At 37.2% G+C, this 21,271-nt stretch overlaps 1 protein-coding gene across 3 annotated transcripts in view; it reads right to left on the reverse strand.

Annotated features, from left to right (window-relative positions):
* Positions 1-21,271, reverse strand: part of FAF1 (Fas associated factor 1) — a 520,342-nt gene that overhangs the window by 437,279 nt on the left and 61,792 nt on the right. For 2 of the 3 annotated variants that reach the window (XM_019836981.3, XM_019836980.3), the window contains exon 1: positions 9,819-9,893. Coding sequence is in view for 1 of the 3 variants with exons in the window: in XM_023258678.2 (XP_023114446.1) it covers positions 9,819-9,887 (69 nt within the window). In the remaining 2 variants the exon portion in view is untranslated. Of the gene's footprint in view, positions 1-9,818; positions 9,894-21,271 lie in introns of those variants that run through there. The other variant, XM_023258678.2, reaches the window with a different exon arrangement.

Below are 21,271 nucleotides of genomic sequence, written 5' to 3' on the forward strand. Positions count from 1 at the left end.
CAGAACAAACTCCACAACTAAAGGAAGAAAAGAGGCCACCTCAAAGAAGGTACAAAATGCAGAGATGCAATTTGAGAGACAAACAGATCATGGCTGCTGTGGTGGGGAGAGCCCCAGTTGCAGACAAGGGTGAGAGAGCAGGATACAGGAGAACACATGGAAAAACGAATCCCCACAGCAATTGGCTTGGAAAGCGTCAGGGCCCAAATTTCAGGAGTTCTTGCAACCAGCAGGGGTTTAAGCCTAGAGTATTAAAGATCAACATTCTTTGGGGCGCCTGGGTGGCTCAGTCGGTTGAGCACCCGACTTCAGCTCAGGTCATGATCTCACAGTTTGTGGGTTCGAGCCCCATGTCGGGCTCTGTGCTGACAGCTCGGAGCCCGGAGCCTGCTTCGGATTCTGTGTCTCCCTCTCTCTCTGCCCCTAACCCACTCGCATTCTGTCTCTGTCTCTCTCAAAAATAAATAAACATTAAAAATTAAAAAAAAAAAAAAAAAAAAAAAAAAGATCAACATTCTTTGCTCTGAGAGAGCTCAAAGGACACTGTGGCTGCTCTTGAAGAGAAAGCAGGACAAACAGCCTATGGACATACAGCATGGAAACTGTTCTGAAGAGAACCTGAGGCAGTGGGGATATTATTTGCTCATCTTGGAACATGTCCCAGAGAGGCAGCATTCACAGAGAGACCCTGCTGGAAACAATGGAACTGGCAGATACCACTTCCCCCCACCCACCCCTCAGCGTAAGCACAGGGCCACCAGCAGGAACAAGCACAGTGCCGACACTTGCTACCTAACTTGCTTAAACCAAGCCCCACCTCCCCATATTTCAGAAGAACCACCTTCCCAGTCACAATTGCCTCAGTCCCAGTGGGGTGGCCTCTCCCCAAGAAGACCCACCCAAAACCCCCGCCAACACCATGACGCCCACCCAGGAGTTTTGCAAGGCCTTTCTTCCAGTGGTGGCAACTACAGGTCTCATTTCATAAGCAGACCAGAACATACCTAGTTAAAACATGCCATATTCAGGGGCACCCAGGTGGCTCAGTCAGTTAAGCATCTGACTTCATTCAGCTCAGGTCATGATCTCATGGTTCGTGAGTTCGAGCCCCATGTCGGGCTCTGTACTGACAGCTCAGAGCCTGAAGCCTGCTTCAGATTCTGTGTCTCCCCTCTCTCTGCCCCTTCCCCGCTTGTGCTCTGTCTCTCAAAAATAAATACATGTTAAAAAAAAAAAAAAATGCCACCTTCAGGCCAAGGACCAAACACTGCCCAACCTAGGCAAAGAGAGCCTCTGCAGACAACTGGCCTGAAGGATAAAGTGGTCAGGACAAAACAACAGAGCACATGCAGCACTCATGGGGACATTTCTGGAAGCGCCAGGCCCTAGGCAAATAGGATACACTACACTGCAGGGCACTAGAGGACTTCTTCATAAAACCATTACCCTCAAGAAAAGGAAATGTTGATGACTTTCCTAACACAGAGAAAAGGGAACAGAGACTTAGGAAAAATAAGAAGACAGGAATTTGTCCCAAATGAAAGAATATAATCAGACCACAGCTGCAGATCTAAGTGAAACAGATATAAGTAACATGGTTGATGGAGAATTTAAAGCTACTTACTGAAATTGAGAAAAAAGTGGTAGACATCAGTGAGACAATTAACCCAGATAAGGTATAACATAGCAGAGATAAAGAGCTAAATAATCAAAATGAAAAATATACTTGATGTAATGAACAACAGGATGAAAGAAGCAGAGAAATGAATTACTGACCTAGAAGACAGAATAATGTATAGTTATCTAGCTGAACAAAAGAGGAAACAGAATTATGCAATACTGGAATAGACTTAAGAAACTCAGTGATTCCATCAAACATAATGATGTTCATTTTATAGGAGCCTAGAAAGAAGAGAGAAAAGGGGGGAAGAGAATTTATTTGATGAAATAGCTAAAAACTTCCCTAATCTGGGGAAGGAAACAGACATCCAGATCCAGGAGGCATGGAGAACCCCCATCAAAATCAAAAAAAGAAGACCCACAAGACATACTGTAATTAAAATGACAAAATATACCAATAAAGAAAATACTAAAAGCAGTCAGATAAAAAAAGGTACATACAAAAGAAACCGCATAAAGCTATCAGCAGATTTCTCAGCAGAACCTTCCAAGCCTGAAAGGAGTGGCATGATATATTCAGAGTGCTTAAGGGGAAAAACCTGCAGCCAAGAATACTCTATACAGCAAGGCTATCATTCACAATAGAAAGAGAGATAAATAATTTCCCAAACAATAACTAAAGGAGTTTATGATCACTAAACCAGCCCTGCAAGAAATATCAAAAGGGACTCAAGTGGAAAGGAAAGAGAAAAAAAAAAAAAAAAGACAGTATAAAGGTAGGAAACACAAAAGTAGTCAAAGTGAGTATTCTTGTAAAAAAAAAAAAATCAGTCAAGGAACTTACAATATAAAAGTACATAGCATATGATACCATATACCTAAAATAGGGGGAGGAAAGGAGTAAAGAATGGGTTCAAACTTAAACAACCATGAATTTAATATGGACTGCTGTATGCAGAAGATGTTATATACAAACCTAATGGTAACAACAAATCAAAAACTACTAATACACATACAAAGAATAAAAACAAAGAAATCCAAATGTATGACTAAAGAAAACAAGGAACCCATGAAAGAAAGACAAGAAAGGATCAGGGAAAATTTTCAGAAACAACCAAATACAAGCAATAAAAAGGCAATAAATACATTTCTATCAATACCTACTTTGAATATAAATGGACTAAATGCTCCAATTAGAAGACATGAGGTGACAGAATGGATTAAACAAACAAACAATGGCCCATGTGTAGGTTGCCTACAAGACTCATTTTAGACCTAGAGACACCTGCAGATAAAAAGTGAGAGGATGAACATGCCAAAAGAAAGCCAGAGTAGCAATACTTATATCAGACAAAATAGACTAAAACAAAGTCTGGGGGCACCTGGGTGGCTCAGTAGGTTAAGCATATAACTCTTGATTTCAGCTCAGGTCATGATCTCACAGTTTATGAGACCAGGCCCCATGTCAGGCTCTGGGCTGACAGTGCAGAGCCTGCATGGGATTCTCTTTCTCCCTCTGTCTCTGCCCCTCCCCCATTCATGCCGTTTCTGTCTCTCTCAAACTAAATAAATAAACTTTAAAAAGTTTGGCTAAAAATAAAAAATGAAAGTAATAAGCATAAATAAGTAAAGTTTAAAAACAAAACAAAGTCTATAAAAAGACAAAGAAGGACAATATATAATAAGAAAGGGGACAATCCAACAAGATATTATAATTGTAAATATTTATGTACCCAACATGAAAGCATCCAAATACATAAAACAGTTAATAACAAACATAATTGATAAATAATAATAATAATAATAATAACAATAATAATAGTAGTAGGGGACATTAATATCCCACCGACATCAAATAGGTCATTTAAACAGAAAATCAACAAAGAAACAACGGCTTTGAATGAAACACTGGGCCAGATGGATTTAACAGATATATTCAGAACATTCAACCCTAAAAACAAATACACATTCTTTGCAAGTACACAAGGAACATTCTCCAAAATACATCACATATTAGGCCGCAAAACAGGCCTCATCAAACTTACAAAGAGTGAAGTCATACCATGCATCTTTTCTGACCACAAAGCTATGAAACTAGAAACCAACCACAAGAAAAAAATCTGGAAAGAGCAGAAATACAGAGAGGTTACATAACATGCTACTTAATAGTGAATGGGTCAACAAATAAAAGAAGAAATTAAAAAGTACATGGAAACAAATGAAAACACAATTCAAAACCTTGGGAGGCAGCAAATGTGGTTCTAAGAGAGAAGTTTATAACAATATAGGCTTACCTCAAGAACCAAGAAAAATCTCAAATAAATAACCTAATGATGCACCTAAAGAAGCCAGAAAAAGAACAAAACCTAAAACGAGCAAAAGGCAGGAAATAATAAAGATTAGAGCGGAAATAAATGATGTAGAAACTTAAAAAATAATAAATCAATGAAACTAGGAGTTGGTTCCTTGAAAAAAAAAATCAATAAAAGTGATACACCTCTAGCCAGATTTAACAAGAAAAAAAAGGAAAGGACCCAAATAAATAAAATCACAAATAAGAGAGGACAAATAACAATAGATATCACAGAAATACAATTATAAGAGAACATTATGAAAAACAATATACCAACAAATTGGACAACCTAGAAGAAATGAATAAACAGAAACAAAATGGAAACAAAAATACATAGAAATCTGAACAGACTAATTACCAGCAAAAACACTGAATCAGAAATCAAAAAACTCTCAACAGGGCTGCCTGGGTAGCTCAATTAGTGGAGCATCCAACTCTTAATTTTGGCTCATGTCATGATCTAGGGTTGTTGGATCAAGCCCCACATCAAGCTCTACACTGAGCATGGAGCCTGCTTAAGATTCTTTCTCTCCCTTTGCCCCTCTCTCCCCTGCTCTCGCATGCGTGCTCTCTCTCTCTCCCTCTCTCTCTAGAATAAAAAAATAAATAAAAACATTTAAAAAAAATTTTAAACTCCCAACAAACAAAGGTTAAGACCAAATGGATTCACAGGCAAATTCTACCAAACATTTAAAGAAGAATTAATACCTATTCTTCACCAACTATTCCAAAAGATAGAAAAGGAAGGAAAACTTCATTCATTCTATGAGGCCAGTATTACTGATACCAAAACCAAAGACACCACAAGAAAAGAGACCTAGAGGCCATTATCTCTGAAAAACACAGATGCAGAAATCCTCAACAAAATATTAGCAAATAGACTCCTACAATACATTAAAAATATACTCCTGGGATGCAAGGATGGTTCAATGGCTAAACAATCAATGTGATACATCGTGTTAGTAAGAGAAAAAATAAAAACTATGATCATCTCAATAGATGCAGAAAAAGCATTTGACAAAGTACAACATCCATTCATGTTAAAAACCCTTAACAAAGTAGGTTTAGAGGGAACATACATCAACATAATAAAGGCCATATATGACAAACCCACAGTTAACATCATCCTTAATGGAGAAAAACTGAGAGCCTTTCCCTTCAGGTCAGGAGCAACACAAGGATGCCCATTCTCACCACTTTCATTCAATATAGTACTGGAAGTCCTAGCCACAGCAATCTCATAACAAAAAGAAATAAAAGGTATTCAAATAGGTAAGGAAGAAGTAAAACTCTCATTATTTACAGATGACATGATACTGTACACAAAAAACCCTCAAGACTCCACCAAAAAAACCCACTAGAACTGATACACTCATTCAGTGAAGTCACCGGGATACAAAATCAATCTACAGAAATCTGTTGCATTTCCATACAACAATAATGAAGCAGCAGAAAGAGAAATTAAGAAAACAATCCCACTTACAACTGCACCAAAAATAATAAGATAACTAGGAATAAACCTAACCAAAGAGGTAAAAGACCTGTACTCTGAAAACTATAAAACACTGATGAGGGGCGCCTGGGTGGCGCAGTCGGTTAAGCGTCCGACTTCAGCCAGGTCACGATCTCGCGGTCTGTGAGTTCGAGCCCCGCGTCGGGCTCTGGGCTGATGGCTCAGAGCCTGGAGCCTGTTTCCGATTCTGTGTCTCCCTCTCTCTCTGCCCCTCCCCCGTTCATGCTCTGTCTCTCTCTGTCCCAAAAATAAATAAACGTTGGAAAAAAAAAATTTTTTTAAAACACTGATGAAAGAAACTGAAGATGACATAAACAAAGGGAAAGGCATTCCATGCTCACGGGCTAGAAGAACTAATACTGTTAAAATGTCTACACCCAAAGCAATCTACATATTTAGTGCAATCCTTATCAAAATACTACAAGCACTTTTCACAGAACTGCAACAAACAATCCTAAAATTAATAGGGAACCACAAAATAGCCCAAATAGAGCAATTCTGAAAACAAAAGGCAAGCTGCATCCCAGTTCCAGACTTCAACTTATATTACAAAGCTATAGTAATCAAAACAGTATGGTACTGGCACAAAAATAGAAACGTAGATCAATGGAACAGAATAAAAGTCCAGAAATAAACCCACAATTATATGGTCAATTAATTTTTGACAAAGCAGAAGAGAATATCCAGTGGGAAAAACTCTCTTCAACAAATTATGTTGAGAAAACTGGACAGCTACATGCAAAAAGCATAAAACTGGACCACCTTCTTTCACCATACACAAAAATAAATTCAAAATGGATTAAAGCCCTAAATGTAAGACCTGAAACTATAAAAATCATAGAAGAGAGTACAAGCAATAATCTCTCTGACATCAGCCAGACCGATTTTTTTCTAGACAGATTCCTTGAGGCAAAGGGAAACAAAAGCAAAATTAAACTACTGGGCCTTCATCAAAATAAAAAGCCTCTACACAGCAAAGGAAACAATTGATAAAACTAAAGGCAACCTATGGAATGGGAGAATATATTTGCAAATGACATATCTGATAAGAGTTAGTATCCATAATACATAAAAAATTGATACAATTCCATGCCCAAGAAACAAATAATCCAATCTAAAAATGGGCAGAAAACATGAACAAACATTTCTCCAGAGAAGACATCCAGATGGTCAACAGACACATGAAAAGATGCACAACATCACTCAATTCAGGGAAATGCAAATCAAAACTACAACCAGATATCACCTCATGCCTGTAATAATGGCTAAAATTAACAAAACAGGAAACAACAGGTGTTGGCAAGAATGCCAAGAAAGGGAACCCTCCTGCATTGATGGTAGGAATGCAAACTGGTACAGCTACTCTGGAAAACAGCATGGAGGTTTCTCAACAAGTTAAAAGTAGAGGGGCACCTGGGTGGCTCAGTCGTTGAGTGTCAGATTTCGGCTCAGGTCTTGATCTTGCTTGCGGCTTGTGAGTTTGAGCCCCACATGGAGCTCTTTGCTGACAGCTCAGAGCCTGGTGCTTGCTTTGGATTCTGAGTCTCTCTCTCTCTCTTTCTCTCTCTCTCCCTCTCTGTCCCTCCCCCACTCAAGCTTGCTCTCTCTTTCAAAATAAATAAACATTAAAAAAATTTTTAAGTTAAAAATAGAACTACCCTATAATCAATCTAGCAATGGCACAACTGTTTAACCAAAGGATACAAAAACACTAATTCAAAGGGATATATACACTCCAATATTTACAGCAGCATTACTTACAATAGCCAAATTATGGAAGCAGCCTAACTGTCCATTGACTGATGAATGGATAAAGCAGACATGGTGTATATATATACAATGAAATATTATTCAGCCATAAAAAAGAATAAAATCTTACCATTTGCAATGACATGGATGGAGCTACAGAGTATAATGCCAAGAGTAATAAGTCAGTCAGAAAAAAACAAATACCATATGATTTCACTCATATGTGGAATTTAAGAAACAAAACAAATAAGCAAAGGGGGGGGGGGGAAGACACACACCAAGAAACAGATTCTTAATCATAGAGAACAAACTAATAAGGGTCATTAGAAGGGAGGTGAGCAGGGAGGAAGTGTGAAATATGTGATGGAGATTAAGGAGTGTATGTGTCATGATGAGCAGAGGGTGATTAACAGAAAAACTTAAAAGAAAAAAAGAAGGAAAGAATAAAAATACGTTTAAAAGAAGATTGTATCATTGTAGAAGCATGGATTTCAAGTCAGACCATAATTTCAAGCATTTGTAAACTTTGACAAGTACCAAAGGTGTTCTTTGAACATTTTTCTTATATGAAAAATAAGGAAGCTCTGGTTTAATGAAATAGACAATCTCAAAAATGTACATATTAATGCAACCATCCTGGAAGGCAATTGACTATAAATATCCAAAAACTTAAATATATATATAATTTGACCCAGAAATTCACTTATGATTTGAATTTATTCAATATCTTCTAGGAAAATAATAGGTTACACACACCACAATGTTCAACAATATTCTCTACAGTAATGTGTATATTAGCAAAACACTGCAAAAATCCTAAATGTCTAACAGCATAGGACTGATTGGTAAAATTATGCTACAACCATCCCTTGAAATACCATGCAAACATTAGAAGAACATTAAAAAGAATAAGCAGTCACATTTATTTAGATAAAGACATTCATGATACGCTGTTGTGAAAAATGCAGATTACAAAACAGGAGGACTAGAACTAACTCATCTGTATTTAGAAAAATTTAATCACACAATTAAAAGAAAACACCCTTGCATAATATACTAGAAAATGTTAAACAATTAGTTGTACAAGCTGAAAATAAAGATTTTCATATTTTGAGTATAAAAATTAAAAGTAGTAAATCTTCACAAAACAGATAATTAATGGTTGATTATATAAATGCATGCATGGACTTGAACACAGCTAGATATCTAATCTCAGCTCTCTAAGCCCACATCTCAAGTTTTTACCTCTGAAAATTAACACTTCTTCAAAATTGTAATTTGGACTTTTTTAGGATTTCAAAGGCACTGAGGGACACCTGTGTCATCCCAACACAACCAGTATTATTCCAATACTGTTAAACAATTCATGTTTATGAGGCACTTGGGTGGTTCAATTGGTTAAGCATCTGACTTCGGCTCAGGTCATAATCTCACAGTTGATGGGTTCAAGTCCCACATCGGGCTCTGTGCTGACAGCTCAGAGCCTGGAGCCTGTTTTGGATTCTGGGTCTCCCTCTCTCTTTGCCCCTCCCCCACTCATGCTCTGTCTCGGTCTCTCAAAAATCAACGTTAAAAAAAATTTTTTTTAAACAACTCATGTATAGTTTGCTTCGCAATTGTAAATAAATTACAATTCTGTAGTGCTGTGTCCGAACTTGATTTATGAGTTACTGCCTCCCACCATTCAAAACATTAAACCACTTCTATAATAAACTGTCTGAAGTTCACTAAAAAAAATTTTTTTAACCACACAAGAATGTCACTTCTTTAATAGCTTTAGAAAGGGGTGATCAATAGTGAGAGCTCCAGGAAGTGAGGAGGAAACATCAAATAGAATTATTCTGACATTTAGACATGTCTGACTTTTCTCTCCTACCAAGCATCTCAATCAAAATATTACAGGGGAAGAGGAACCTTAATACACAGTGAGAAGAGAACAACTTTAAGAACCATATAATTATCTAAGAATTCATAATAATTTAGTAATTTAATACTGAACTAAATATGAACTTCATATTAAAGATAAGACATTTAGATTTTGTGCACTGAGATTAAAATTATTAATGGCTATGGTATGCTGAATCATCTATAAGGAATGTTAAGGACACTGAAAAATTAATAAAATTTGATTACTGGTCAGGGAAAGAAAAAATTCTTGAAATAATTCTGAGGAAACAAATACCGTATGATCTCACTTTTATGTGGAATCTAAAAGAAAATGGAATTCACAGAAACAGATTAGATTGGTGGTTATCAGGGGTAAGGCAGAATGAAGGTGGTCAAAAAATACAAATTTCCAGGTATAAAATGAATAAATGGGGATCTAATGTACAGCAAGGCAATTAGAGTTAACAAAACTACACTGTATACTTCAAAATTGCTAAAAGAGTAAATCTTAAAAGTTTTTATCACACACAGAAAAGTAACTGTGAGATGACAGATATGTTAACTAACCTTATTGTGTTGATCATGTCACAATATACATGTATATCAAATCATCAGGTTATACACCTTAAATTTATATGCTATATGCCAATTATATCTCAACAAAGCTGCAAAAAAGAAAAAAAAAGAAGTACTTACCACTAAGTCCCAATTATTTTGTTCAAGCAATGTAATAGCTTCATCAATGTTTTCAATGCCAGTACATGCCTGGAAACAAAGTAAGAATTTTAGATATGAGTTTACGAATGGGGAGGTTAATCTTAAAAAGGTAAAGACCATAATGTGTAATTTAAGTTTGAAAAGGTATGTGAATAAAGCCAAGACACTAAATCCCTAACACATCTTAGCATTTTACAAATATGGTTTGAAAATTAATTACAAAGTAAATTTACACTGCACTGAAATAAAAGACAATGAAGCAGTAACAGAAAGCTATGTTTAAATCTTGAGCTTTAGAGCCTAGAATAATCTCTAGATTTCTAACTGCCCAGAGCTTTTATTAAAACATTTCTGATGACAACCATGTAAAAAGAACTTCAACCCATACCTATACAAAATGTAACTCAAAATAAATAACAGATTTAAAGTAAAACCTAAAACTATTAAAACTTCTAGATCTGTGCTTTCTGATATCGTAGCCACTAGACATACATGGATAGGGAGTCCCTGAAATGTGCCTCAACTGAGTTAAGATATGCTGTGTGAAATACACATGAGGGTGGGAGTTAGAACAAAAATTAAAACGTAAATTCTTTATTTTTAAGGGGCACCTGGGTGGCTCAGTCAGTTAAGGGCCCAACTTTGGCTCAGGCTGTAATTTCACAGTTTGTGAGTTCAAGGCCCACTAGGCCCACATCAGGTTCTACACTGACAGTGCAGAGCCTACTTGGGATTCTCTCTCTCCCTCTCTATCCCTCCCCAACTGCGCACACAGGCCCTCACTCTCTCTCTAAAAAATAAAGAAGCTTTTAAAAAAATTATTAAAAGAATTAATAATAATTTTTCAGAGCGCTTGGCTGGCTCAGTTGGTAAAGCATGCAACTCTTCATCTCAGGGTTGTAAGTTCGAGCCCCACAGTGGGTGTAGAGAGACTACTTAAAATCAAAACCTTTAAAAATAATAATTTTTCTATTAAATGTGTGTTGAAATGACCATTTTGAACATACTGGCTTAATTAAAACATAATTTTTTTAGGTTTATTTATTTGGGAGAGAGCTTGCACAGCATAGAACAGAGAAGGAGACAGAGAATCCCAAACAGGCTCCACAATGTCAGCACAGAGCCCAATGTGGAGCTTGAACTCACGAACCATGAGAGCATGACTTGAACCAAAATCAAGAGTAAGACACTTAACCAACTGAGCCAACCAGGTGTCCCATTTTACTTTCTTAATACTAAAGAAAGGATACTAAAACCTTTCTAGTTACATTTATTAATTCCATTCTAATTTTAGTGCTGAAAACATATGAAGAATCTAAGAAATCTTCAGGAGCCTTAGACACAACAGCTAAAGTAAAGCCCCAAAATACTGATAAAATGGACTTCATTAAAATTAAGAATGACTGCACTTTGAAAGACACTGTTAAGGTTATGAAAAGCCAGGCCACACACTGGGAGAAAATATCGGCAAAACACACCTAATAAAAGATTAATAACCAAAATATAAGAAGAAGTCTCAAAACTCAATTAAAATAAATAATAAAGAGGCACCTGGTGGCTCAGTCAGCTGAGCAACCAACTCTTGATTTCAGTTCAGGTCATGATTTTAGGGTTCGGGGGTTCAAGCCCCACACTGGGCTCTGCACTGACACTGCGGAGCCAGCTTGGGATGGTCTCTCCCTCTCTGTCTGCCCCTCTCCTGCTCATGCTCTGTCTCTCTCTCTCCAAATAAATAAACATAATTAATAAACAAATGGATGGATGGATGGATGGATGGATGGCTGGCTGGCTGGCTGGCTGGCTGGCTGGCTGGCTGGCTGGCAAAAGATTTCAACAGAAACTTCCCCAAAGAAGATACACAAATAAATATACATGAAAAAATGTTCAACAGCATTAGTTAATAGGAATATGTAAAACAAACAGAGATGCCACTTCGATACATTAGAGTGTCTAAAATCCAAAACACTAACATCAAGTGATGGTAAGGATGCAGAAGAACCAGAACTCTCATACACTGATATATGTATTACATAAGAATCTCAAAATTATATGGCCACTTTGCAAAGTTAGTTAGCAATTTTCTTAGAAAGTTATGATATAGTAATCCCACTTCTTAGGTATTATTTATCTAAAAAATTAAAACTTATGTTCACATGAAAATTATACATGAATGTTTATAACAGCTTTATTCATCATCACTAAAAACAGAAGACATCCCAAATTTCCTTCAACTGTACATTCATGCAATAGAAAATTACTCAGCAACAAAAATGAACACATTACTGATGACTCAAAACAACGGCAATAAATCTTCAAATGTATTATGCTATTGTACATATGTACAACTGTACAATGTACAACTGTACATTGTACAATGTGCTATTGTACATTACTATGCAATGTGTTTTGAGCCAGGCTCAAAAGCTTACATACTGTATAATTCCAATTACATAACATTTTAGAAAATGCAAAGTTATAAGAACAGAAAACATATTAATTATCAGAGGCTTAGGATAGGAAGAAGGGTTGACTACAAGCACCAAAGGGGAAATTTGCAGGGAACACCTGGGTGACTCAGTCGGTTAAGCATTCCAGTTGGCTCAGGTCATGATCTCACAGTTTGTAGGTTCGAGCCCCACACAGGGCTCTGTGCTGACAGCTCAGAGCCTAGAGCCTGCTTCAGATTCTCCCTCCCTCCCTCTCTCTCTCAAAAATAAATAAATATTTTAAAAAATTGGGGGGGTATCTGGGTGGCTCAGTTGGTTAAGCATCTGGCTTCAGCTCAGGTCATGAACTCACCGTCTGTGAGTTCAAGCACCACATAGGGCCCTGTGCTGACAGCTCAGAGTCTGGAGCCTGCTTCTGAGTCTGTGTCTCTCACTCTCTCTGCCCCTCCCCTACTCATACTCTCTCTCACTCTCAAAAATGAATAAATGTTTTAAAAAAAATGAAAATAAATAAAATGAAAAAAAAATTTTTAAAGAGGGAAATTTGGGGAGTAAGGGAATAATTTGATTCCTGGACACCATAAAAATATAACAAAGGAAACAAGTAAAAAAGGCAATCTTCATTTTAAGCTGAATGAAAAACCAGAGATAATCCAAAGGCTCCAAAATAGTAACAAAAGCAGCTAAGAACAGTTAAGATAGGGCAGAAGCTGCACAGGAAGAAGTGGAGAGAAAAACTGTAAGAGGTACATAGTGAGCCCAACAGCAACAAACATCGGAAAGCACAAGCAAAATACACTTCCTCAAAGACATCATCCTTTTTCCCTCAGAAAAACATGTAGGTGGTAGTTCCAAGAGCCAATCCTTCCACAGAAACACAAAAAATTGAACAAAAACCGTCAGAATCAAATTTCTCAGAACTCTGGAAATTGGTCAAAGGTTTGTACAAATCAAACAAATGCTGAAACATAAAAAAGGTGACTTCAAAACAGTGTGAAAGCTTTGCAATGTTTTTATTTCCCTTTCTCCACTCTTGGCTCTGTAAAAGTCTTGAATATACTAACCCACATTCCTACATTTGAACCGTAGTCCCTGGTTCTAGAGAGCAGAGCAGACACTGTTCTCAAAGAATTTGTGTGCTGTGACCTGTGCAAGGTTACCTGAAGGACTGACTCAAGGCTCTCGCCTTTGTTTTACCAACTCAAAATTCTCCTAGTACAGAAAGAGCAGCTATACTCTGAAGAGGACATTCTTCATGAAAATTTTAAGGCAAATGAAAACTCACTGCCACTTGGGACAAAATATTCCAATGGAGGCAAATAACAGGCAAGCCAAAAACCTGGAAGAAAAAGATGGCAAGACAATTTCTTTGGGAAAGTACGGCACTAAAAAATACTGGGAGTTTAGAAAGCCATGCACATGTCCAAGGCAAGACACCTACTCAGAGAAAACCTGAAAAAACTACCGACTCATCTCTAGGCTCAGCACAAAAAAAGAGAGAGTTGTAAACAGCCTAAGTGTTAGAGTGCTCCAGTACAGAGACAGCCTACGTTCTTTCTTCTTTTTTTTTTTCTCTTTTCTTTTTATTTTCTTTTTTACTCCAGATATTAAAAAAAATCTCTCTCATACCATTAGCAGATCACAACTAAGGAAAGATTTCAGAGACTGTTATGTACCAAATGTTTGTACCCCACTCCCACTGCCCACCAAATTCAGATGTTGAAGTCCTAAGCGCCACTGTGATGGCACTCAGTAATGGGGGGCATACGGGAAATTATCAGGTTTAGATGAGATCATCAAGGTGGGGCACTCATAATGGAATTAACGTCTCTTATAAGAAGACACACCAGAGAGTGCTTGGTGTGTGTGTGTGTGTGTGTGTGTATGTGTGTGTGTGTGTGTGTGTCCCTGCCACATGAGAACCAAGAGAGAAAGTGGCCATCTGCAAGTCAGGAAGAGTTCTCACCAAAAACTAACCACACTGGCACCACTGATCTGAGACTTTCAGTCTTCAGAACTATGAGAAAACATCTCTGTTCTATGGTATTTTGTCACTGTAGCCCAAGCAGATTAAGACAGACAACTCATCACCAAAAAAATTATAAAAATTGTTTAGAAAAGCAAGTGAACAAATAACAACCCACAGAAAGCAACAGAAATGAACCATAAGGAGAGGTAAAAACTTGAATTCCAAAGTTATCACATTATATATTTAAAATAATCACTTGTGGAAAAAGAAATTGTGATGTATACAGAGCAACAGGAAAGTATGACCCATTCAAAGGAGAAACTAACAGAAATGGTCTGTGAGGGAGAAGAGACATCAGATTTATTGTACAAAGATTTTCAATCATCATATTAAACATCCTCAAAGAGCTCAAAGAATCCATAAACAAAGAGCTAATGGGAACCAAAATGACAATGTGTCAACAGAGACTATCAATAAAGACATACAAATCACTTTAAAAAGAACCCAAGGAAAAAAATCTTGGGCTGAAAAGTACAATAACTGAAATGAAAAATTAGCTACAGGGTTTTGATAGCAACTCTTGAGGAGGCAGAAGAAAGAATAGAGAACTGGAAGGTAGTTCAAATGCAATTATCCAATCTGGGAAGCACGAAGAAAAATGAACAGAGCTGAAGAGATAAGTGAGACCCACCAAATACACCAACACATGCATAACAGGGAGTTCCAGAAGGAGAAGAAATAAAGAGGCAGAAAGAATATTTTAATAATGGCTAAAAACTTAATTAAATTTGGTAAAAGACTTAATAAACTACACATTCAAAATGTTCAAGAGATTCCTAAAAGGATAAACGCAAAGACATCCATACCAAAACACATTACAATCAAGCTATCAAAACTCAAAAAGAGGGGTACCTAGGTGGCTTAGTCGGTTGAGCATCTGACTTCGGCTCAGATCATGATCTCATGGTTCATGGGTTCAAGCCCCGCACCAGGCTCTGTGCTGACAAGCTCAGAGGCTGGAGCCTGTTTCAGACTCTGTGTCTGCCTCGCTCTCTGACCCTCCCCCACTCGCACTCTGTCTCCCTCTGTCTCAAAAATAAACATTAAAAAAATTTTTTAAAAAAACTCAAAAAGAATCATGAAAGGAGAGAGAACTTCATCTATAAAGGACCCCCAATAAGATCAACAGCTAATTTCTCAACAGAAATTATAAATGCCAAAAAGCAGTAGGATGACTTATTTAAAGCAAAACAAAAGCAAAAACAAAACCAAGAAAAAACCATCCTTTAACACTAAACGAAAGGGGCACCTCGTGTGGCTCAGTCAGTTAAGAGGACGACTTCAGCTCAGGTCATGATCTCACAGTTCGTGAGTTACAACTCCACGTCGGGCTCTGTGCTAACAGCTCAGAGCCTAGAGCCTAATTTGGATTCTGTGTCTCCCTCGCTCTCTGTCTCTCCCCCACTTATGCTCCTGTCTCTCTCTCTCAAAAATGAATAAACATTTTAAAAAATTAATATAAATAAATAAATAATAAATGTAATTATATAGGCAAACACAAAAACCAGTATTATTATATTTTTGGTTTATAACTTTTTTCTACATTACTTAAGAAACAAATGCATAAAACAAGATTATAAATTGACATCAATGAACACAAAATGTATAAATTGACACTAATAAGCACAGAATGTATAAAGATGTAAGGTGTAATAACAACATGAAGAGGGAGCAATGGAGCTGTATAGGAGCAGAGTTTTTGTATGCTACTGAAGTAAAGCTGGTATTAATTCAAAACAGATTGTTATAATATGGAGAGGCTATTTATAATCCCTAGAGTAACCACTAAGAAAATAACTAAAAAACACACAGAAAAAGGGATGAGAAAGGAAACAAAACAGTACAGTACCAAAAAGTCAAGTAACCAAAAAGGAGACAATAATGAAGGAATTGAGGAAACTGAGAAAAAAAGAATGACACACAGAAAACAAACAGCAAACTAGCCAAACTAAATGCACCCTTATCAGTAATTATTGATTAAACTCTCCAATTAGAAGTCAGAATAGGCAGAATGGATAAAAAAGACATGATCCAACCATAGGCTATCTATAAAAGACTCACTTCAAAATCCAAAGACATAAAAAGGTGAAAAGTGAAAGGACAGAAAAATATGTGTGCAATTAGTAACCAAAAGAAAGGCTGGCTCACGATACTAATATCAGATAAAGCAGACTTTAAGTCAAAAATTTCCATAAGAGAAAGAACTGATAAAAGAACAACACATCAAGAAGATATAAAAATAAGAAATACATACATACCTAATAACAGAGTCTCCAAAATACATGAAGAAAAAATTGACATAATTGAAAGGAGAAATACAATTCTACAGAAACACTTGGGAGATATCAATACCATACTTTCAATAAAGGACAGAATTAAACAGAACATCAATAAGGAAATAGAGGAATTGAAATATAGTTATTAAGTGACTAGATTTAACATTTATAGGACACTCTACCCAAAACAACACAAATACATATTTTCTTAAGTGCAAATGGAACAGTCTCTAGGAAAGAATATATAAAAACAAGTTTCAATGAATTCTGGAAGATAGAAACCATAAAAAGTATCTTTCTATGACCAAAAGGGAACTTACACCTGTAAATATCTTATTAAAAAGAAGATTAAAATAAGTAACATCACACCTTAAGGAACAGAAAAAGAACAAACTAAACCCAAAGCCACTAAAAGGAAGAAAGTAATAAAAATATGAGACTAATAGCAGAAAAAACAATAAGGAAAATCAACAAAATCAAAGACTGTTCAAAAAGATTAACAAAATTTGACAAATGTTTAGACTGGCCAAGAAAAAAAAGAGAGAAGACTCAAATTACTAAAACCAGAAGTGAAAGCAGGGATGTTACTACTGACCTTACAAAACTAAAAGTATGAAAATAATACTATGAATAATTATATGTCACCAAATTAGATAACCTACATGAAATGAAAGAAATTCCTAGAAACATACTATCTACCAAAACTGACTCAAGAAAAAACAGAATTCAAATGGACTTATAACAAATAAAGAGATTGTATCAGTAATCAAAAGTCTCCTATAAAGAAAAGCCAAGGACCTGATGGCTTCACTGCTAGATTCTACCAATTACATAAAAAAGAATTAACACCAATCCTATAAATCATCCCCAAAGGGGCACCTGGGTGGCTCAGTCGATTGGGCGTCCGACTTTAGCTTAGGTCGTGATCTCGCAGTTTGTGAGTTCCAGCCCCACGTCGGGCTCTGTGCTGACAGCTTGGAGCCTGGAGGCCGCTTCAGATTCTGTGTCTCCCTCTCTCTCTGCCCCTCCCTCACTTCTGCTCTGTCTCTCTCTGTCTCCCCAAAATGAGTAAATGTTAAAAAAAAACATTTTTTTTAAATCATCCCCCAAAAACCAAAGAGGGGACACTTCCTAAGTCATTCTGTGAGGTCAGAAGCATCCTAATAATGACATCAGATAAACAGAGCACTAAAAAAGAAAAACACAGACCAACATCCATTGTGGATATAAATGAAAAAAATTCTCAACAAAATAACAGCAAACCAGAACCAGCTACATATTAAGAGAGGATTTATCCCAGGATTGCAAAAGTGATTCAACACAGAGGAATCATTATACCACATATATAGACTGAAGGAAGAGCAAAACGAAACAAAACAAAAATATCAGCTCAAATGATGCAGGAAAAGTATTTGAAAAATCCAACAACCTTTTCATGATAAAAACACATAAATTATGAACTTTTGGGGAACTTTTTTTTTTAAGTTTATTATTTTTTGAGAGAGAGAGCGAGCGACATAGAATCTGAAGCAGGCTCCAGGCTGTGAGCTATCAACACATAGCCTGACACAGGACTCGAACCCATGAGGCGTAAGATCAGGACCTGAGCCGAAGTTGAACGTTTAACCGAATGAGCCACCCAGGCACCTCTTGAGGGGAACTTCTTTAACATAAAATATATTTATGCAGAACCCAAAACTAACAGCATACTCAATGATGAAACACTAAAAACCTTTACCCTAAGATTAAGAACAGGATAAGAAAGCCCACTTTTGCCACTTCTATGTAACATTATATTTGAAATCCTAGCCAGATTAGGCAAGAAAAATAATAAAACACATCAGAACTGGAACAGAAGAAGTAAAACTATCCCTATTCCCAAATAATATGATCTTAAACACAGAAAATCCTCAGGGCTTCACACACACACACACACACACACACACACACACACACACACACACAAAGTTGTAGGATAAAAAATCAACACACAAAACTTAGTTGTATTTCTATACACTAGCAATGAATAATTGGGAAAGGATATTAAGAAAATAATTCCATTTGTGATATAGACTAAATGAATAAAATATATAGAAATAAATTTAATGAAGGAAACACTGAAAACTGCTCAAAGAAATTTTAAAATACCTAAATCAGTGAAAAGACATCCAATATTCATGGATTGGAAGACTTACTATCATTAAGAGGACCATACTACCCAAAGAAATGTACAGATTCAATGCAATCTCTATCAAAATTCCAACAGCCTTTTTTGTAAAACGGAAATGCTGATCCTCAATTTCAAAGAGAACTGCAAGGGACCAATAAGAGTGAAAACAATCTTGGGGGGAGGGAGGGGGGAATCAAAGTCAAAAGACAATTCCTGATTTCAAAGCTTACTATAAAGCTACAGTATCCATTGTGATACTGATATAAGACAGGCATACAGAACAATATAATGTAACTGAGAGTCCAGAAATAAACCTATATACATATATAGCCAATTGATTTTTTTTAACGTTTATTTATTTTTGAGAAAGAGAGAGTACAAGCAAGGAAGGGGCAGAGTGAGAGAGGGACACACAGAATCTGAAGCAAGTTCCAGGCTCTGAGCTGTCAGCACATACCCGACGCGGGGCTTCAACTCATGAACGTGAGATCATGACCTAAGCTGAAGCTGGACATTTAACTGACTGAGCCACCCAGGCACCCCTATAGCCACCTGATTTTTGAAAAGGGTGCCAAAACAATTCAATAGGAAAAGAACACTCTATTCATCAAACAGTGCTGAGACAGGATGCCTGGGTGGTTCAACTGGTTGAGCATCCAACTCTTGACTTTGGCTCAGATAGTGATCTCAGGGTTGTGGGATCAAGCTTCACATTGGGCTCTGCACTGAACATGGAGCCTGCTTAAGATTCTCTCTCTCTCTCTCTCTCTCTCTCTCTCTCTCCTCTCTCTCTCTCTTTCTCTGACCCTCTCCCCCACTCATGCTTTCTCTCTAAAATTAAAAAAAATATATGTTTCTTCTAAAAAACAAAAAAACAGTGCTGAGACAACTGGATACCCACATGCAAAATAATAAATTTGGACCTCTGCTTCACACCATATATACAACAATGAACTCAAAATTGATTAAATTACTCAAAATAGAAGAGTTAAATTTTAAGTCTTAGAAAAAACTGTAAGGGTAAATATCCATGACCTTGTGTTTGGTAATGGATTCTTAGATGTGACATCAAAAGCATGAGCAACAAGAGAAAACGCATATACTGCATTTCATCAAAATTAAAAATATGTGTGCATAGGGGCGCCTGGGTGGCGCAGTCGGTTAAGCGTCCGACTTCAGCCAGGTCACAATCTCGCGGTCCGTGGGTTCGAGCCCCGCGTCGGGCTCTGGGCTGATGGCTCAGAGCCTGGAGCCTGTTTCCGATTCTGTGTCTCCCTCTCTCTCTGCCCCTCCCCCGTTCATGCTGTGTCTCTCTCTGTCCCAAAAATAAATGTTGAAAAAAAAATTTTTTTTTAAATATGTGTGCATCAAAGGGCATTGCTGAGAAAAAAAAAACAGCAATCTACATAATGGGAGGGAATATCTGCAAATCGTAGGTCTAATAAGGGTTTAGTTATCCAGATTATATAAAGGAACTTAACAACTCAAACACAAGAACACAATTTGATCTTAAAATGGGCTAAGAACTTAACATATTTCTCCAAAGGTACACAGATAACCAACAAGCACAAAAAAATATGCTCAATATCACCAACCATTAGGGAAATTGAAATCAAAAGTGCAATGAGTACCACTTCACACCTCCCAACATGGTTGTAATTAAAAATAAATAAATATAGGGGCACCTGGGTGGCTCAATCAGTTAAGCGTTGAACTTTGGCTCTGGACATGATCTCACAGCACAAAGGCTCATGAGTTCAAGCCCAACATCAGGCTCTGTGCTGACAGCTCAGAGCCTGGAGCTTGCTTAGGATTCTGTGTTCCTCCCTTGCTCTGCCCCTCCCCCGCTCATGCTCTGTGTGTGTGTCTCTCTCTCTCTCAGGAATAAATGAAACAAAAATTAAAATAAATAAATAAAATTCTAAAAACAGTAAATAACAAATGTTTGGAAAGACATGGAGAACCTGGACCCCTTACACACTGCTAATGACACAGTAAAATGGTTCAGCTGCTGCGGAGAAGAGTCTGGTGGCTCCTTAGAAACTTAAACAAAGGAGGAGCCAAGATGGCGGAACAGCATGGAAGCTTTTTATGTGTCTCGCATCCATGAAATACAGCCACCAACACTAAACCATTCTACACACCTAAAAAACTGACTGGAGGATTAACACAACAATCTGCAAAACCTGAACCACAGAATTCAGCAAGTACGTGGCGTGGAGAGGTGAATTTGGGGAGCAAGAAGCCGCGAAAAGTAGGGAACCACTTTTGAGGGTGGAGAGAGGATGGAGACTGGGAGGGAGCATACTGGAAAAGCACCCTCCCCAAAAGGGGTGCTTTTCCAGTATGCTTCCCCCCTCACCAAAAGCAGTTGAAGAGAAAGTGGAAAATTGGAAAGAGCCACAGGGACTAAACTACAAAGGGAGAAATGAGAAAGGAGAGGGCTCAAATTCCATTAAGACTGTCAACAAGGGGAGCGCAAAGGCTGCAACTCCGCAGATCGATACCTA

Source organism: Felis catus, chromosome C1 (assembly GCF_018350175.1).
Source record: "Felis catus isolate Fca126 chromosome C1, F.catus_Fca126_mat1.0, whole genome shotgun sequence".
Taxonomy (NCBI): Eukaryota; Metazoa; Chordata; class Mammalia; order Carnivora; family Felidae; genus Felis; species Felis catus.